Source organism: Pseudoliparis swirei, chromosome 19, assembly GCF_029220125.1.
Source record: "Pseudoliparis swirei isolate HS2019 ecotype Mariana Trench chromosome 19, NWPU_hadal_v1, whole genome shotgun sequence".
Taxonomy (NCBI): domain Eukaryota; kingdom Metazoa; phylum Chordata; class Actinopteri; order Perciformes; family Liparidae; genus Pseudoliparis; species Pseudoliparis swirei.
In genome coordinates this window covers 14,556,984-14,576,882 of record NC_079406.1, presented here as the reverse complement: position 1 = coordinate 14,576,882, position 19,899 = coordinate 14,556,984, and the positions used below count along the sequence as shown (strand labels likewise).

The 19,899-nt window shown below is 41.1% G+C and overlaps 2 protein-coding genes and 1 pseudogene across 3 annotated transcripts in view; all 3 read right to left on the bottom strand.

The window, feature by feature from the left end:
* LOC130209879 (protocadherin alpha-C2-like) overlaps positions 1-19,899 on the bottom strand; it is a 164,482-nt gene that overhangs the window by 133,262 nt on the left and 11,321 nt on the right. Inside the window, exon 2 of one of the 2 annotated variants that reach the window (XM_056439796.1) lies at positions 849-930. The exons of the other annotated variant lie outside the window; for it this stretch is intronic. Within the exon in view, the coding sequence (XP_056295771.1) occupies positions 913-930 (18 nt within the window). The 3' untranslated portion in view covers positions 849-912. Of the gene's footprint in view, positions 1-848; positions 931-19,899 lie in introns of those variants that run through there. 2 annotated transcript variants of the gene reach the window in all.
* Positions 844-19,899, bottom strand: part of LOC130209893 (protocadherin alpha-3-like) — a 56,329-nt gene continuing 37,273 nt past the window's right edge. The window contains exon 2 of the mRNA XM_056439808.1: positions 844-930. Coding sequence (XP_056295783.1) covers positions 913-930 — 18 coding nt within the window. The 3' untranslated portion in view covers positions 844-912. The remainder of the gene's footprint in view (positions 931-19,899) is intronic.
* LOC130209892 (protocadherin alpha-8-like) overlaps positions 863-19,899 on the bottom strand; it is a 36,693-nt pseudogene continuing 17,656 nt past the window's right edge.

The following is a 19,899-nucleotide window of genomic DNA, read 5'->3' as shown; positions in this document are numbered from 1 at the left end:
TTTCTCTAAATACTGACTACATTGTCCCATTTTAATAGAAAGGGATATGTTCTAGTACAACTATTTAACACTGACATTGTATTTTTCAAGGAAAAATAAAAACAAAAACGACAGATTACCTCAATATACAACAAAAAAGACAGACTTGTACATATTTACAACTTTTTCTCTGAATTAGTTTTCATACAGTTTTGTTGTTAATAAAGTATTGTAACAAGACACACAAACCACAGAAAACAGCCAAGCTAACCATGTACAACATAATACAAATAAAAAGACAGGTCATACTGTGTTAGTGCTACATTGAAGAATTCATCAAAATATGCAAGCATGATGAAACAACTTTATTGTTGTGGAAATTCAAATGGACAGTGGAAAAGCAATTACCCAAGATGCTAAGTGTGTGTGTGGGGGGGGGGCACAGGGGCAAGAGGAACCCTGCTGCTAAAGTCTGGATCCATCTAACACCCAACATCTGATCCCATCCACTTCTGCATGATTAGAAATGCATACAACATGCGGTATTTAATCAGACAAGTGTATAGCAACTGCAGCCTTATATCCCATCATAGTCTACAGTGTGCAGGGATACTGCTGGAAGAAGGCAATCTTCTTACTGAGGCTGCAGCCAATATCTAAACAGCTCTGGATCCCCCCCCCCCCATTCAACATTCTATTAATCTGAGATCACAGCCCCATCCCATACATTTGGATCTCAGTACACTGGGTGCTTACAACAGGAGGAGCATAAAGGAGACTTTCAACCAACTGCGTCTTCACTTGTTTTCCACTTAATAGCTTTCTGTCTTGCATGCTGTCTTGCGCTGGCTGCTCAGTCAGTTCAATCCTCCAGGCATGGACTCATGACCTAAGCAGCAGCAGATGTTGTGGCTGTTTGAGCGCCGTGCATTCCTACATCTGTTCTGGTCTCTGTTGATTCAAAAAAGAAACTACTATTTAAACATAGCACTTGCCTTAACTGCACTTAACAAAGCGATCTAGCACGGGTTATCACATCAGACACAGATATGTTTTTCTTAAATTATATTAATAATATAATTGCAGGTACATTTTTATGACATTATTAAAATATGTATTCATTCCAAAATAAAAGAAGAGATCACCCTAAGCTAAGCTTATATTATCTAGAATGGATTTAATGTGACACATGAAGATAGTGTGGGTAAATGTTTTTTTATTAAGGCAATGTTGTTTTGCTCATGGAAGTAGACCCACACCGACATAGAGAGGCCTGGTTCAGCTGCAGTGGAGTGGCTGTAAAGTGAGAGTGGCATGGTCCAAACTATAAGACTCATCCACACAGCCATGAGGCAATGGCCCGAGAGTAATGAAGCTGCTTATATAATGCATGGTGCGGAGGAGAAAGGGTCAGTACTGCTCACACAGGCACGGAAGAGATGGGAGTAAGACAGAAAAGGAATAAAAACACAGATGCACTATTTCTGTATTAGTAACAATATAATTCAAATATAAACATGCAGGTCAGACTTGCTGGACAAGCTCACATATAACTTGCATCCTTTATCAACATGGAAGAACCAGGTTGTGCCTATACTTAAGAATAGTGACTGTAGCATGAGCCAATTGACATCAAATGGCTCTGAGATAGTCTCGTCTTGTGCCAAGGAGTCTTGGCCCACAGTTGTGAATGCAGCTGACAGTGCAGTTTGTGGCCCAGTTTTCCCCGTTAACCCGGGGGCATGTTGTGTGGTTACTAGTTTGGAGTCACAATTAAAAAGAAAAAAAGTTTAATGCAGTTAAAATCTGACAGTGTCACACATTCACATACAAGTGCAGCATTTTAAACTTTGATACAGCACACTTAAAGTTACATTAAAATATATATAAATGATATACTGCTAAGAAACAATGAATTACAGTTAGTCTCACTTGATATCGACAACTAATTTTCCCTTCCAAACCCTTCTCTGTCCCTCTGTGGCATTCCAAGCACATCACTACAGACAAACTGCTTCTTGACTAAATACTCTAAAAGCTGCACTGCAGCAGTGCCTGGGCTCGCTGACATTCACAACAACAACCTCCTGATTCACCGACACCAAATCACCTGACTGGTCCACAAAGAAGGTCATGCAGCTAATGCAAACACACACACTCACCAATGCACACACTCTGACGGACAGTACATATCAAACTGATCAGCAGAATCTGCCCAGCATGCAGTTTATGTGGAATGATATAATATACCCTAAAACAGCAGTTTTACAAAACACAATGCCAATATAATGGTCAACAACCAAACTTCAGTCACAGAGCTTCAGCAGCATAATTAATGAAAAATAACTCCAGTCAACCTTGTCAACTGTACGAGAGTAGTGATTTAAATCAATACTCGGTGACACAGAAACGCTTCCTAGCACTCGGAGTTAACACAGTATAGTCATCAAATAGAAGTCAGATCTGTCTTTGGAGAGCAATGTTTCGTTTTTGTTTTTCTCCTTTTGTTCTGCGTTTGAAGTGCCATTGTTTATGTTGTGGACCTCAATGCTGTTCGTGTGCTCTGCCAGAGCCTTAGCTGATCCCCGTCCTCCTGTTCTCTTTTTTTTAATGTGCCCTACTTCCCTCTACGTTTCCGCTTTATCACATTTTTAAATCATTGTGTTTGTTAACCATGTTTGCCTGTGATTTACTATTCCTGATTGCAAACTGCAAAGATGAAGGGGAAAGAGAAGGAACATAATCTAATATTGACGTGATGGGCTTATCTCAGTGCCCATAAATGACTCACAATTACTGATCTCAAGGGAAAACAAGTTTCACACTTAATGAAAGATGTATATGAGACTTAAAGTAATCAAAGCATGACAGTAGAGAGCAGGGCACAGATATAATAACATAGTTCAAACTATAGCATCTTAGCTATAGGTTCATGTAATGTATGCAGTACAGAGCAAGTCAGAATAAGGAGTGTGATCCATGAACTGAAATTTTCCCAGGATAAACCAACTATACTACCTGTGTCATTATATTTGTGACGTGGGTCAGCTTGCGTTATTGTTTGGCATGTGACATTTTGCATGTTCGGAAGATGTTGTTTGTGCCCTGTCTCATCTCAGTGGTGGACGTTAAGTCTGGGATATGAAAGCCCTCTGCTACAGTCTTCCCATTTATAAATCACAATAGTTGATTCAGAGTAATGTCTAATAGCCTCTTAAAAAATCCATGTCCTCATGATAAGAATGATTTTCTGTCATCTGATTTTTGCCACAGGCCTTTGATTGATATATTTATCTCACAGTGGATGTTTTACTTTCTCTCTGCAAGTCACTACATCACCAAAGGAAACATGCTCTGCTTGTTCCCGGTTTTCTTCCAGCCCCCTTTCTTCTGTGTGTGTCTCACAGTAAAGTGGATTAGGCATTTGTGAGTGTGTGCAATGTGTGTGCTTCTATGAGCCCGAGTGTGCACAGGTGAAGCATCAACATAAAGATAGTATGTTGTCGTTGTACCCTCCTGTGTGTGTAAATTAGATTAACATCACTGCAGCTGACCTCAATGTGAGATGCGCCGTCCTCTTACAAAGCTGGAGCAATAAGAGAGGATGTGCCCGACTGACACACAACAGCCCGCACCATCCACAGCCACAACCCTACAGGCATGAGGCACAGCAACACAGAGATGAAAAGCATGTGGCAGAATGAGAGACTACAGAAAGAAACGGACAGAAAATGATAGGGAGACAGAAAAGGGCGGCATGTGAAAGGGTAAACGAAGGACGGAGACATAAAAGCGGGAAAAGGAGGCCAAGTGTGGGATGGGGGAGGGGGGGAACTTAGAGCGATATCAATACGGAGGGTACAGAAGGAGGAGGAGAGAAATAGTAAGAAGACAGAGAAGGGAGCTGCACAAATGGAGAAAGGAAAGCGTGAGATGGAACAGGGAGTGAAGCGGCGATGTCTTTTAGAATTACATTCCTATTGCAGTATCTAACAAAAAAGGCCAGGCAGGGGAGTCGGGAATGGTCAGTGAAATGAAAAGGATACAACAGAACATTGTGAGAGGTGAACATAACATGTGGGGGTAGGGGTAAGGGAAGTTGATGCAGAGGAAGTTAAAAAGCAAAGGCAAAAAAAGATTTGGGCATATCTGCACTAGTAAATGCAGAAGAGCAGCAGCATAAAGAACCATTTCTCTCAAGCTGCAGACATAACAGTACAGTACACACAGTCTTGCTGTAACAGCTGTGTCTCCTCCTTCCCTGACATTTAGCTTGTCCTCTTGCCCTCTCACCCTCTCACCCTCTGACACTTGAATACGGTTTAATGAGGGAAATGTTCTCACCCACTAAACAAAGACAACATACACACAAAACACAAGGATCATTGCACTGTGAAAAATGTTCAATGCAGACACTCGGCGTGCAAACACAACATGCACAGATCTGCTCAGCCAGCCAGGCAGACCGAGCTACTGGAGCCAGCAGCCCCACCCCCACCGAAGAGAGCATACCAAACGGAAACGTAAGAAGAGACGTGCTATATTTAATTTATAGTCTCTTGTTGTACAGTAATGTTTGAAATCAAAATCAAGATCAACACAACGGAGGTACATTTTGAAAATGTAGTTGCTATGTTGAGTTTATTGTGCCAAAATCTGCCTGTTTTTGCACAATCAAACATAATGTGTTGATTCATCCGACCAGGGCACGTCTCCTTGTGTTCTGAATGCAGCTCATCACCCTACTTGTGATTCATCCACTCTGCTTGTTTTTCCGAGAAATGCCATGGAAAAGTAACCAGCTCACTGTGTGAACAGAGACACCCGATGTGATCCACCGACATCACTCTGTACTTTTTTATTGTTTAATGAGATGCACTCATTTTTAATGGCATCAATAAATCTTTTCTGGGCATCTGCTGTCCAGGCACAGCTTAGCACTGCTGCTGTGTTGCAAAACCCATGATGCCTCACACATTTTAATCTCACACACAAACAAGTGCACATGAAATATGCACACATACACACAGAGTAGGGCACTGAATATAACTGGACAGAGGAAGCGCAGAGAAAGTGTGTCCAGCCGTTACTCCGTGAAGCCGAGCTGCAGCCTGACACTGAATCTGATCTGATGCATTCACACTCCTTCCAGCTTTATTTCACGCGCTGCTTAGTGGGTCAAAGTATTCCATTAGGTTTCAACAAAGACACATTTAATGGTAAAAGGTAAAAATACATGTTTTTTTCTGAAAATATTTTTTAGGGAGGACATCTAAGGTTGACCCAGTTGCTGGAGAGAAAAGATGATCTCCATACTGTACAATATCTAATTAGAAGCTAAACTATTCACGCCTTGGTGATTGCTTTGATATCTGCAGCATCTGTTGCCTGATTTACTATGGAGATTTGCCCAGCACAATCCATGTGTTTCTATCTTAATACACCCATTTTCATTAAATATTGTGAGATGTCTAAAGATGAGCCGTACAAAAGCCACTTCCCCTCCCCCCTCCTCTGCTGCTCTCTCCATCCCTCCCTCCCTCTTCCGCTGCTGTTGCTAAGACAGCTGAGCACATGCTAGTCTGTGGAAACCAGCAGACATAGAGGTGGATCTCCTCGTGTGTTGCTATGGGCAACACACAGTGTTGGAGAATCAGCCTAGAAGCTATAGCAAGCACACACGTGATACAATATGACCTATTTCTTTACTGAACACAAATGGATGAGTTAAACAAAGGCTGGGGTGTATCGTAATAATAATAGTATTTATTTGTAGATATATATGTATATATATATGTATATATGTATATATTTATATGTATATATATACAAATAAATACATATATATATATATATATATATATAAACTGGGGAGACACATTATTTTACATTGTTGTCGAGCATTTATCCGAAGCATAAAAAGCCAATCAAATGAAAATAGTAATATTACACTGCTTGCTGCTTTGCGGTCTTGTTTTGAGGGAAGATCCCAGTTGAAGCAAAGAGCCTCAGCCCCACCTGCCTGGCTGTATATTGTGATTCACTGCACACCAGCCACAGGCTCCCTCCCTTCCCCTCTCTCTGCCATAGCTGCAGCCATTAATGGACCACTGAATCACCTCAACTACATCAGCAAGCACAGACCTCAAGTAACTCTGTTTGCCACTCCGTCACTCCCTTTACGGACAAGCAAGAACCTTAAGGCACATGGAGGGGAAACACATAAATATGCGTAAAAGCATGTAAAACACTGACCACAATTTCTTTCTCTTTCTGACTACATTATATGAGTATCAATGTACTGAAAACATATCTGATGCAGTGGCTCCATGCAGTTGTTTGGAAAAGCTTCAGAACTAATTACAGAAACAATATTTATTGTTTGCAAATGAGACTTCGGATGTTTTAAGGTGAAGCTAACACCAAGGACATGTGGTTACTGGAATAAACGGAACAACTATGAACTGAACTAAACCTATTTCACAAGGTTTGACCACAATTTGCTTAAATTATGCATTAATGTTTCCCAGATAGTTAATACAATACTATGACACAGCCAAGCACGGTCAAATTCTAGTCAAAGTTTGTCAGTGCATTGAATACAAAGTTATCAAAGGCCGGTAAGAAGTCAGATGTGAAGTCAGAGGCTTTCATTTTCTCAGGGGAAATGAAAAGTGTTTTCTTTGGTTCTCTTGTTTGAGAAAGCAACGTGTCTGCAGTACAACAAGAAAGAGCCCACTGCTATTTAAACACACAACTTCTTATCATTCTAATTTACAGAGCATATGCATTTCACGTTTATGTAAACAGGGCCAACACGGCATTCAGGGATAAACACAACATCCTAATGGCCAGTGAGTTATTTTGTAATATTTTACAGTCTAAGCTGTGTGAGAACCGCATACGACCATCTGTAAACCAACAGCTCAACTTGGCAGTCACACAACGCCACAACGCACAACCTCCTTATTAACCTGACTGATACATTTAATGTCTGTGGTCCATTTAGCATTCATCTGTTTTGAATATGTGGTGAGATTCATTACTTTTGGCACACTGTTATAGTTTTTACATCTCGACGATCAGCAGCATTCATACCAGAACTGTCTTGAGATGAAGTGATCTTTCTTACCTCGCCATGTGTCCTCCTGTCAGGGAGCATGAGTGTGTTGGCATGGCTGCCCGGGACTATCGTAGATCCTATACTCATTCTGGGTCCAACTAGCATGTAGCGTTTCTCTCCAGATCGGTACTGGATGCTGTGACACAGGGTCCCGTCATAATTAGGCTCTTGTATATATTTAGAAGTGTAGTCTGTGGATTTAGAGCACTGCATTGCAACCAGCACGATGATACTGATGAGAAAAAGAGTTGAAACTGAGCCCAAAGTTATCATCAGGTAGAAAGTCACGTTATTATCCTCCTCATCCTTTGTTGCACTTTTAATATCAGCGGCAGCAAAAGCCTCTTTGGGCTCCACAACTTTGACCATCACAGTAGCTGTTGCTGAGAGACACGTTCCCATTGTCTTTCACCAGTATGACCAGTTTATGCTCCGCCTCGTCTGTCTCTGTGAATGAGCGAAGGGTTCTGATCTGTCCTGTATAGCGGTCCAACCCAAAGAGACTGTGGTCAGTAACTTCCTGCAGTGAAAACAGCAGCCAGCCATTATATCCTATATCAGCGTCATAGGCTCTGACTTTAGTCACCAAGTGTCCTGCGTTCACATTGCGGGGAACCTCCTCCACACCTTCAGCAGAACCGTTAGAGCTGACTGGGTACAGGATGACTGGAGCGTTGTCGTTCTGATCCAGAATGAACACGTTCACTGTGACGTTGCTGCTGAGTGACGGAGTTCCAGAATCTGAGGCGACAACTTGGAACTGGAACGTTTTCAGACTTTCAAAGTCAAAACTTTTTAAAGCCAAAATATCTCCACTTTCAGAGTTCATGTTAAGAATTGATGTCATCTTTTTGTTTTCATTCCCATTTCTCACAATCTTGTATGATATAAGGTTATTGTCAGCCTCATCACAATCGTGAGCACTCACTGAAAATAAAGCGGCTCCTGCAATGTTGTTCTCAATAACATAAAAAGTATACGGATTTGTTGAAAACTCTGGACTATTATCATTTACATCTGATACAGTGACACTAATTGTCCTGTGAGATGACAATGGTTGTTCACCAGCATCTTTACAAGTTATTGTAACATCATACTTGGACTGATGCTCTCTATTTAGCAGAGATTTGGTGACAATAGAATACATATTGTCTTGTTGAGATGGTGTTAATATAAAAGGGACATCCTCACTGATATAACAGATCACCTTTCCATTCAAAGCTGAATCATTATCATTCACACTTATTAGTGCTACTGTCGTTCCAGGTTTGGAGTCCTCGGGAATTGCACTTGAAAAGGAAGTCACCTCAATCTCAGGTGCATTGTCATTCAAGTCCACAATAGTAATTACAACACTTTTTTCTGTTGCTAATGGGACTGCTCCTTTATCAGAAGCTTTAATGTTAATTTCATACCTGTTTTTTGCTTCAAAATCTATCAGTCCCTTAACAATAATTTCACCAGTATTACTGTCCACTTCAAAAAGTTTACGTAATTTATTATTTACATTATTGCTGAATGAATAGACCACCTCCCCGTTTAAGCCATCATCTAAATCAGTGGCGTTTACTTGCATGATAGTTGTGCCAATGAGTGCATTTTCATTCAGCACCGCAACATATGAGTCTTTGTGAAAAACCGGCATATTGTCATTTACATCCAAAACATGAACGATGATTCTCAGGGTTCCTGACCTAGCAGGCTTTCCTCCATCAATGGCGGTAAGCAGTAACCTGTGATTTCTTGCAGTTTCTTTATCCAGCGATTTATGCAAATACAACACAGGAATTTTACCATCCTCTCCTCTATCTTTAACCTCCAGGCGAAAATGGTCATTTTGACTGAGCTTATACAGTTGCACAGAATACGTGTCACTGTCTGGATCATGGGCACCTTGTAGTTGAAATCGCGCCCCAGGTAAAGCAGACTCGGATATCTCCAAATGCGTCTCGTTTTCAGAGAACGTGGGGGAGTGGTCGTTCACGTCCAAAACCTCAATAGCGACGTAATGCACCTCTAACGGATTCTCCAACACGGTCTTTATGTTGATGATGCAGGTGCTGATCCGTTCACATACGTCTTCTCTGTCAATTTTTCGGGACACATGCAATATGCCGTTATTGTTCAGTTGGAACAAGGGTTCGGTCGATCCGGAAACGATGCGAAATCCTCTATCATTCAAAGCACTGGTATCCAGCCCCAAATCTTTAGCGATATTCCCAACAACAGATCCAACCGTAAGCTCCTCGGGAATCGAGTATCGTAGCTGTGCCGAAGTAATATCAAAAGTAAGAATCAAACAAATAATGAGAAAAACCGAGCGCTCCACGCGCGCGCTGCATCCGCGTCGTGCCATATTGGATAATAAAAAACGGAAAAAACAAAGATTTTAAATATCAAAATGTGAGTCTACACAGGAACACACATTTTGAACAAAACAGGTTGCCAATATTCGACTGGTTGGTGAACGAGTCAAATATGTGAAGCCGTTGTCTTCGCGCACAAGTGCACCTGACGCGAAATAGCTCCGTAGCAGCTACTGCTGACATAGAGGACGTGAAACCGGATGTGAGTCGTTCACGTCCACAAGCAGTGACATCATGCGAACTGACGTGAAATGCAAACACATTTAAAAAATAAACATATTTGTACATGACGTAGGCTACGCGATGCGATTTCTTTTGACTGCTGAAAATGAGAGCATAAAAAAAGGCAAAGTGCACTACAGACCATTTTAATCTTTCTGAAATGGACAGGCTCTATTACCGTATACTTTTACGTGATGTTGATATTTAGAAGTTATACTTTTAATAATGGATCATTACTACCATAAATCCATGGTCAGAAATATAAATCATCTTACCAGGAGTCCTCCTGTCAGGCAGCATGAGTGTGTTGGCGTGGCTGCCCGGGACTATAGTAGATCCTATACTCATTCTGGGTCCAACTAGCATGTAGCGTTTCTCTCCAGATCTGTAGATGCTCAACCCTGTATCACAAAAATTACGTTCCCCCAGACCTAAAATGCAATTTGCAGTTACGTTTGACTGAAACGTATTTCTCTCCAAATTACGTTTGACTGAAATGTATTTCTCTCCAGATTACGTTTGTATTTGACGTATTATAATTACAAATACGTCTCTAATCAACGTATCTTTGCCGTTTGTTATCTCTATTTTCTACAGTGGCGGGCCGTGGGCCTGGGGCCTGGGCCTTCAGTGAGGTCCTACACAGTCCCACCCGAATTAATCCACCTCTTATTACTATCATTATGATGCCATGGCTCTTGACCAGGGCTCAATACGTCGATCACGGCGTAGTATTGGTAGATCGCATGACATTAAAAAAAATTGGCCCGCCCCCGTCATTTTCTCTATAGCACGTCTTTGTTCATTTATTAAACTAAATAGCCGTCTGATGTTGATCGTATCTACACAACAGCATGTCATTTCTCTCGGCTCTCCGTCTCGCGCGCTGCAGAATGCGCGCATTGGGACGGAGAAAAAGAAGAAAAAAAGTCACTTGCACTAGTTTGTTCACTAAACAGGGCATTGTCGCACCCAAAGCAGTTTCACCGTGATGATAAAGACACATAACTATTCACTGAAAATAAAAGAAAGAAAACAAATAATTTGCAACATAGGCTATTTGCCATTTTATTTTGTGCCAAACATACATACACATTGAATAAAAAATAGAATGCATTGTATGCCTACTCACCAAAGACTGATTATTTGAACACAAAATCCATCCTTCTTTCTTTCCTCAAGAAGACTTCAATGACTCTGTTGTACAGTCTATCAAATTCAATTTCCTAGTTCTGAGGTTCTGCATTTACCTGCCCATAGGCCCCGCCTCTCAATATTGGTAATCCAATCAAAAGACGTGCAGCATTCCGCCTGCTAGCTGGCTCCTGTGCCGGTTCCGGGGCCTTCTAGAAGGCCTAGCAGGCCTATTCAACTAGCGGCCCGCGGGCCGGATACGGCCCGTTTGAGTTTAACTCTGGCCCGCAAGACTGCCTGCAAATCACTATAGCTTGGTAAGAAAAAATAAAACTGACGGACACACCTCTTTTATACATTGAGACATCTAACCCAGAGCCATTGAGTTTCACTGTTGCCTCAACCAAACCTGTATGGTTACATCAGGGGTGCTCAATACGTCGATCGCGGCGACCTGCCATTCGATCGCGGCGTAGTATTGGTAGATCGCATGACATTAAAAACAATTGGCCCGCCCCCCTGTCACTTTCTCTATAGCGCCACATTACAGCAGCAGCATTTCATTTCTGTCTCTACGTGTTGCGTTAACCCTCCTGTTATGTTCGTTTCTTACATACAGCCGTGGTGTTCCCGGGTCAATTTGACCCGGTTAATGTTGAATCATCCAAAAGTGGTCAGAAACCAAAAAATTCTAAAAACTATAGTTTGTACATCATCACCAACAACATTACTAACAATTAAATCAGTTTTTAGTGGAATTGAGTTATTTACCCCTCCATAGATCAGAGTTCAATCAGGAGCACTCACTCGTTTGAATGAAAAATACATGTTCAAACAATTTTTTAGGAACATTGAAAGAATCTAAATCTAAATTGCATTAGTCTACCATAACATGTATTTTCTCCTACATTTTATTTGCATTTTGTAATTTTTTTCTTTTCTTCATGGGGTGATGTAGATACATAGAGATGAGACACCTGTGCTGTTCAGGGTCATAATGACCCGCCCACTAAAAATCAAGCCAAATGAGTCATAAAGGATTTGTATTGAAAGTAAACTTTAGTTTTGTTTATTTTTAGTGTTAAGATGCATAAATTATATGATAAAAGATGACCAAAGGCCAGCACACAGTCATCCTCTTGGTGCAGTCGTATGTATCTGCAGAGTGTAATGTTGTAGGACTGCTCAGCAACCATTTTGTATGTTTGGCCCTCCCCTGCGAAGGCGTGCGTGGAGTTTTCCCGCAGGGAAAAATAAAGGTTCCCGTCAAAATAGTATCTGTATTTCTCGCACAGCTGGGGTCGTTAGAAAGAGAATGTGTGTGGGTCTGAGATTGGGATGAGACAGGGTGTGTGTCTCTCCCAGTCAGACAGACAGTATATTAGAAGTACTATACTACATATTTATAAGTTGAGACATGAAAGAAACCCTCACATTAGTGTCCCATGTCCAATAAAGGTGTATTTAGGGGGAAAGTTAGAAGATGATAAACATTGTTTAGTCTGTAAAGTGTGCTTCTCATGTAGGGTGATGGGCACACAGCAGGATAGAGATGGTTCCCATAACAACCACCTGATTCTTTTGTTTGAAGTTTGAAATGTGTACAACTTTATATATGGGGTTGTGAACTGTGTGTGCTGATATGTGTGTTTGTGTGTGTGCTGATATGTGTGTTTGTGTGTGTGTTGGTGTCTGTGTGTGCGTGTGTTAGTGTGTGTGTTGGTGTGTGTGTGTGTGTGTTGAAACTTGGTGGGAGGGAGTAAGAAAGACTGTCCTACATTTACAAAGAAAGAAATAGTCTAAACGTGACTCTTTTTATGACTTTTAGCCTTCACTTTCACAGCCGGGTCAAATTGACCCGGGAACATCATCTCTGTTATATAAACCTGCATGATATTTTTATTATTTTTTTTTTTAACGTTGATTCCACTAAATAAGTTAAGCAGAAGAAGTTTTATACAGAAAGAGTACTTAGAAGTATTTTTCCTAGATTTTCAAACTTTGAAACGGGTCAATTTGACCCGCAACATAACAGGAGGGTTAACAGTCCTCTGCCCGCCGTCTCGTGCGCCGCAGAGCTCCGGCACCGGTTTGCGGGCATCGGGACGGAGCAAAGAAAAAGTCACTAGCCCCCCGCCCCCCGTCCCCGTCGGTCGATCGCCTTGACTTGGTCACATAATAAGTAGCTCGCATGCTGAAAAAGTGTGAGCACCCCTGGGTTACATCTTTATGTTACGCACCGTGTTGGTTGCCGTTGTTACACCCCTACTGGTTTTCAAACCTACTGGTTTCCCTACCGTGCGTGCGTTGTGTTCTCTTAACATCTGCAGCGGGGCTCTGTCTCGCGCACTAGATTCGTCACACATTCACAAACATATTGCTGGAGATCTTCAAGCCACCGTTCATATCCATTTCGGCGATTACAATTGTATAAGTGAGCAGCGCATCACAGCCACGGATGAAGAAATACATTTTAGAAAAAATAAAAATATAAAGATCGCCCCACCTGGTTTCGATCCCTTTCACGCAAAAGGAGTCTGCACTCAAAGACATGCAGTCTGTGAGCTGCGCCACCAGATATTAGTTTCAACTCAAGTAATTTATATATTGATCCATTAAGTCACATTTCTTATGTTTTCATGGGAACAGTTTGGTCGAAGGGATCTGAAACAACTGGTTACCTTGAGCGGATATTTACACTTTGAAACATGTTTATAGTGATGCTTGTTCGCAACACTTTTGCCACACAATACCGACGCATTTTCGTGTGTGACTGTTTACCTGTGGAAATATACATTACTGTTTTTCATTTTTAGCCATTATTTGATCAATATTCTGTGCGGCCCTCACACCCCCCGTGATTTTCTTATTCGGCCCACTTGCTACTGAAGTTGAATAGCCCTGGCCTACAGGAGCCAACTCTAAAGCTGATTGGTTGACACAACATTGTCATTCCCATTCACTTGAAGCTACCAGCGCCCGCAATGTTGATTCTGAAGGCCTAAGGGCAGATTTTAGCCCCCTGGCAACACACGATGGCTGAATATGATTGGATAAAAGATCTAACATAAAGACCAGCCCTCCAAATCTCAACCTGGCGCTGGCAGCAGCGCAACCAAGAGGAACGCTATGAAATTAAGAGAATAACTCTTACTCTGGGAAATAATTGAATACATATTTGTGGGAAAATATATTTAGAAAAAAATATATATTCTGATGATGTTTAGGCCAGCAGAGAAGGCCTTGCTGGCCCTGACGGCCCGCCACTGATTTTCTACAATGCTGTTATGAATTGTAAAAAGCGTCTTCTAGTCTTATTTATTATAATGTTATATGTTGTTTCGCCTGCGTATTATGACAGCAATAAGCGTTGTAACGGATCATATGAATTGGCGTGAAGACTTACTGGTGACTCTCCTTTATTTTCTTTCTTTAGGTGACAATACATTAATTAAAACTCGTACACTATCACCACCTCATCACCACCTTAACAGAGTTAGTCCCATACGGGTCAAATCAACTATTAAACTGGTTATAAAATGCGCATCTGTCCGTAATCTATACCATAAAGTTCGCATTTTAACCTAAAAAAAAGTGCGCTTCCTTTTAACCTTTCAAAATAAAAGTCCGATTTATCTGTTAAGCGGAAGTAGTATAAAACGTCTATATTTATTCAAACAATACAATATAAAAGACATACATCAAAATCAATAAGGAAAATGCTAAACAGTCAAACAACTCAAAACAATAAACCCTTCATGGCGTTATTTACAGGGGAAATAATTTGGGAATTGTTAATAAAACATGATTTACCCTTCAACTTCCACTGATATGCATGCAAACTAATACATCGCTTCACACACACACACACACACACACACACACATACACACACTGACAGAAACACATAGACACTCACATACGTACACACACACAGGCAGAGACACACACATACTCACACTCTCATACGCACACACTCTTACACATGCACACACACACTCTTACACACGTACACACACACATACAGACACTCACATACATACACACACAGGCAGAGACACACACTCACACACACAGACACACACACACATATATACACATGCACACACACACATACTCTGCAGACTGACCCTTGACCTCCCAATTGTCTCTCAGATATAACCCTACTGCTTTATATTTCATATATTATATTTACCTAAATATAAGACTTTGAGGTCGTGGGGGGAATCCCCTCCAAAACCTTCACAAGAGAAAATTGTCACCGTGCCAATAACCCTTGTACGATCCTTAAAACCAGTCTTTAAGTACATTTTTCATACTTTCAATCAACTTAAAGATCTGGATTCTTTTCAGATTCAAAGAGGGGCATCTGAATATGAATACCCTAACGTTTTGGACCGATAGCTCTGAGCTAAGGGCCCCCAAAACAGGTCCAAAGGGTCAAATTGGTTAAACATGTCAGAGCTTAGCTTTCTTTTCCAGGTTGTAGCCACTCCCAAATGGGGTAGAATACAATTGAAATTGTTCATATAGTACAAACATTTGAGGAGTTGTTAACCTTTGAAGGAAGGAATTTGTTTTTTTCCGGGTTTTTAAACCCTTCCCAAGCAGGGATGCTAAGTGCTATATGTTGCCAGCCTACATGGTTGGGCCCCATTTGGGAGTGGCTACAACCTGCAAAAGAAAGCTAAGCTATGACATGTTTAGAAGAAATAAAAGCTAAAATCAGCCCAAACTCACAACAGGGTCTCAGATTTATTAAACCACACACCCTCTTCAAGTCCTGGATTTCAGACAGCCAATTAACTCTTGTCGGTGTTTCGGAGGAAATTTCACCCCATCACCTCATTGTAGGCCCTGTCCTGAGTGTCTCTGTTCAATTTGGGATTTCCAGGACAAATATTTAGGAGATTATGGCCATTATTGCACTCGTCAAAAAATATGCAAATTTAAGAGAATAAGGCCCAATTTGACCCTTCGGACCTGTTTTTGGGGCCCTTAACTCAGAGCTATCGGTCCAAAACTGTAGGGTATTCATATTCAGAGGCCCCTCTTTGAATCTGAAAATAATCTAGATCTTTAAGTTGATTGAAAGTATGAAAAATTAACTAAAAGACTGGTTTTAAGGATCGTACAAGGGTTATTGGCACGGTGACAATTTTCTCTTGTGAAAGTTTTGGAGGATTCTCATGACCTCAAAGTATTATATTTAGGTAAATATAATATATTTAATATAAAGCAGTAGGGTTATATCTGAGAGACAATTGGGAGGTCAAGGGTCAGTCTGCAGAGTAGGTGTGTGTGTGCATGTGTATATGTGTGTGTGTGGGTGTGTGTGTGTGTGTGTGTGTGATTCTGCCTGTGTTTGTATGTATGTGAATGTCTGTATGTGTGTGTCTGTGTGTGAGAGTGCGTGTCTGTGTGTGTGTGTGTGAGTGTGTTTCTGTCAATGTGTGTGTGTGTGTGTGTGTGTGTGTGTGTGTGTGAAACAATGTATTAGTTCGCATGCATATCAGTGGAAGTTGAAGGGTAAATCATGTTTTATTAACAATTCCCAAATTATTTCCCAGATTTTTCCGGGTACCTGCTCTTTTTGTTTGATGAGAAGTAAACACGCCTGTAAATAACGCCATGAAGGGTTTATTGTTTTGAGTTGTTTGACTGTTTGGCATTTTCCTTATTGATTTTGATGTATGAATGCCTTTTATATTGTATTGTTTGAATAAATATAGACGTTTTATCCTACTTCCGCTTAACAGACAAATCGGACTTTTATTTTGAAAGGTTAAAAGGAAGCACACTTTCTTTTTAGGTTAATATGCGAACTTTATGGTATAGATTACGGACAGATGCACATTTTATAACAAGTTTAATAGTTGATTTGACCCGTTTGGGACTAACTCTGTTAAGGTGGTGATAGTGTACGAGTTTTAATTAATGTATTGTCACCTAAAGAAAGAAAATAAAGGAGAGTCACCAGCAGTAAGTCTTCACGCCAATTCATATGATCCGTTACAACGCTTATTGCTGTCAGAATACGCAGGCGAAACAACATATAACATAATAATAAATAAGACTAGAGGACGCTTTTTATAATTCATCACAGCATTGTAGAAAAGAGAGATAACAAACGGCAAAGATACGTTGATCAGAGACGTATTTGTAATTATAATACGTCAAATACAAACGTAATCTGGAGAGAAATACGTTTCAGTCAAATGTAATCTGGAGAGAAATACGTTTCAGTCAAACGTAACTGCAAATTGTATTTTAGGTCTGGGGGAACGTAATTTTTGTGATACAGGGTTGCGGATGCTGTGTCCCGTCATAATTAGGCCAACCCTGTAACGGATCATATGAATATTGCACCTGTCCATCCTGGAGAGGGATCCTCCTCTGTTGCTCTCCTGAAGGTTTCTTCCCTTTTTTTCCCCCTGAAGGGTTATTTGGGAGGTTTTCCTGATCCGATGCGAGGTTTTGGGGCAGGGATGTCTATGTAAAGCACTCCGAGACAAATTTGTAATTTGTGAAATTGGGCTATACAAATAAACTGAATTGAAATTGAATTGAATTGGCGTGAAGAATTCCTGCTGGTGACTCTCCTTTATTTTCTTTCTTTAGGTGACAATACATTAATTAAAACCAGTAAACTATCACCACCTTATCGCCATCTTAAGAGAGTTAGCCTCATACGGGTCCAATCAACTATTAAACTTTTTATACAATGCGCATCTGTCCGTAATCTATACCATAAAGTTCGCATTTTAACCTAAAAAAAAGTGCGCTTCCTTTTAACCTTTAAAAATAAAGGTCCGATTTATCTCTTTAGCGGAAGTAGTATAAAACATCTATATTTATTCAAACAATACAATATAAAAGGCATACATCAAAATCAATAAGGAAAATGTTAACAGTCAAACAACTCAAAACAAAAAACCCTTCACGGAGTTATTTACAGGCGTGTTTACTTCTCATCAAACAAAAAGAGCAGGTACCCGGAAAAATCTGGGAAATAATTTGGGAATTGTTAATAAAACATGATTTACCCTTCAACTTCCACTGATATGCATGCAAAGTAATACATCGTTACACACACACACACACACACACACACTGACAGAAACACAAAGACACTCACATACGTACACACACACACAGGCAGAGACACACATACTCACACACACAGACACACACAGTCACACACAGACACAGGACAAACACAGACACACGCAAACTCACACACACACACACGGACACTCAAACACACACAGAATGACAGACACACACAGACACTCACATACGTACACACACACACAGGCAGAGACACATACATACTTACGCACAGACATACACTCACACACAGAATGACAGACACACACACTCCCACACTCATGACACACACTCTCATACACACATTATTACACACACACACACACACAGAGACAGACACACACATGTGTCTGTGTGTGTCTGTCATTCTGTGTGTGTTTTTGTGTGTGTGTAGGTGTGTGTGTCTGTGTGTGTCAGTGTGGCTGTCTCTGTGTGTGGGTGTGACAGTGTGTGTGTGTGTGTGTGTGTGTCTCTGTGTGTGTCATTCTGTGTGAGTGTGTGTCTGTGTGTGTGAGTATGTGTATGTCTCTGCCTGTGTACGTATGTGAGTGTCTATGTGTTTCTGTCAGTGTGTGTGCATGTGTATGTGTGTGTGTCTGTGTGTGTGTGTGTCTCTGCCTGTGTGTGTATGTATGTGAGTGTCTGTGTGTGTGTGTCTGTGTGTTTGAGTGTGTGTCTGTGTTTGTGTGTGTGTGTCATTCTGTGTGTGTGTGTGTGAGTGTGTGTCTGTCTGTGTGTGTGTGTGCGTGTGTGTAAGAATGTGTGTGTATGAGAGTGTGTGTCATGTGTGTGGGAGTGTGTGTCTGTCATTCTGTGTGTGAGTGTGTGTCTGTGTGCGTAAGTATGTATGTGTCTCTGCCTGTGTGTGTGTGTACGTATGTGAGTGTCTGTATGTGTCTGTCATTCTGTGTGTGTTTGAGTGTCCGTGTGTGTGTGTGTGTGTGAGTGTGTGTCCTGTGTGACAGTGTGTGTGTGTGTGTGTGTGTTTGAAACGATGTATTAGTTTTAGGGCTGTCAATCGATTAAAAAAAATTAACTAATTAACTTTTAATCGCGATTAAAAGTTTTTTTTTCTTCTAAAGACTAAATCTTCTCAATGAACGAGTAATCCCTTCAGACAGCGTGTATTTTAGACACTTGTTTAATTGTATTCTTTTTTAAAGACAAAACTTCACACAGAGCTGTGTATTCAAAGAGGCTCCTACATATAAAGTGCCAGCGAGGTATTTAATATCGTGGATGATAAATTGTTTCTTCAGTGAAACATCCAGATTAGTAAACAAAGGTGTATTTGAGACCCCATTGGTCCTGTCATCTTTAACATTGAACAACAGCAGAACCAATGGCCTTGGTAAACTGACAAATACGTAATGTTAACCCTCTGGAGTCTGGGCTCATTTTCTCGATTTTACAAAACAATGTAAATTCACCTTTTCAAGGCTTTTGCATGTGACACATCCCAGTGTTTCCCCCACCATTCTATCAGGGTGAGGCCCCGCCCCCCTGTAATTTTCTCGATCGCGCCAGATTACAGCAGAAGTAGCCTAATGTAAGGTTATTTTCTTAAAGACGTCTTTGTTCTTTTATTAAACTAAACAGCGGTCTGTTGTTGGCCGTCTCTACAGCAGCATGTCATTCTGTCTCCACGTGTCGGTCACTCTTCTCGGCTCTCGGTCTCGAGCGCCGCAGAGCTCCATGCCGGCGTGTCTGCGCGCGCATCGGGGCGGAGCAACATAAAAAAAGTCACCTGCACCTTCCGCCCCGCGTCACCGACACGTCACCCTCTGCTTCTCTGTGAATATCGAGGAGCAGACGGGAGGAAGGAGGCGGACTGCGGTGGTTTGACACTCAGAGGAGTGCAACAACTTCAACGCACACCGGAAGTAAACAAAGTTGCGTTAATTGCGGTAAAATATTTTAGTGCGTTAATCGCGGCCAAATTAATCGCATAGATTAACCCGTTAA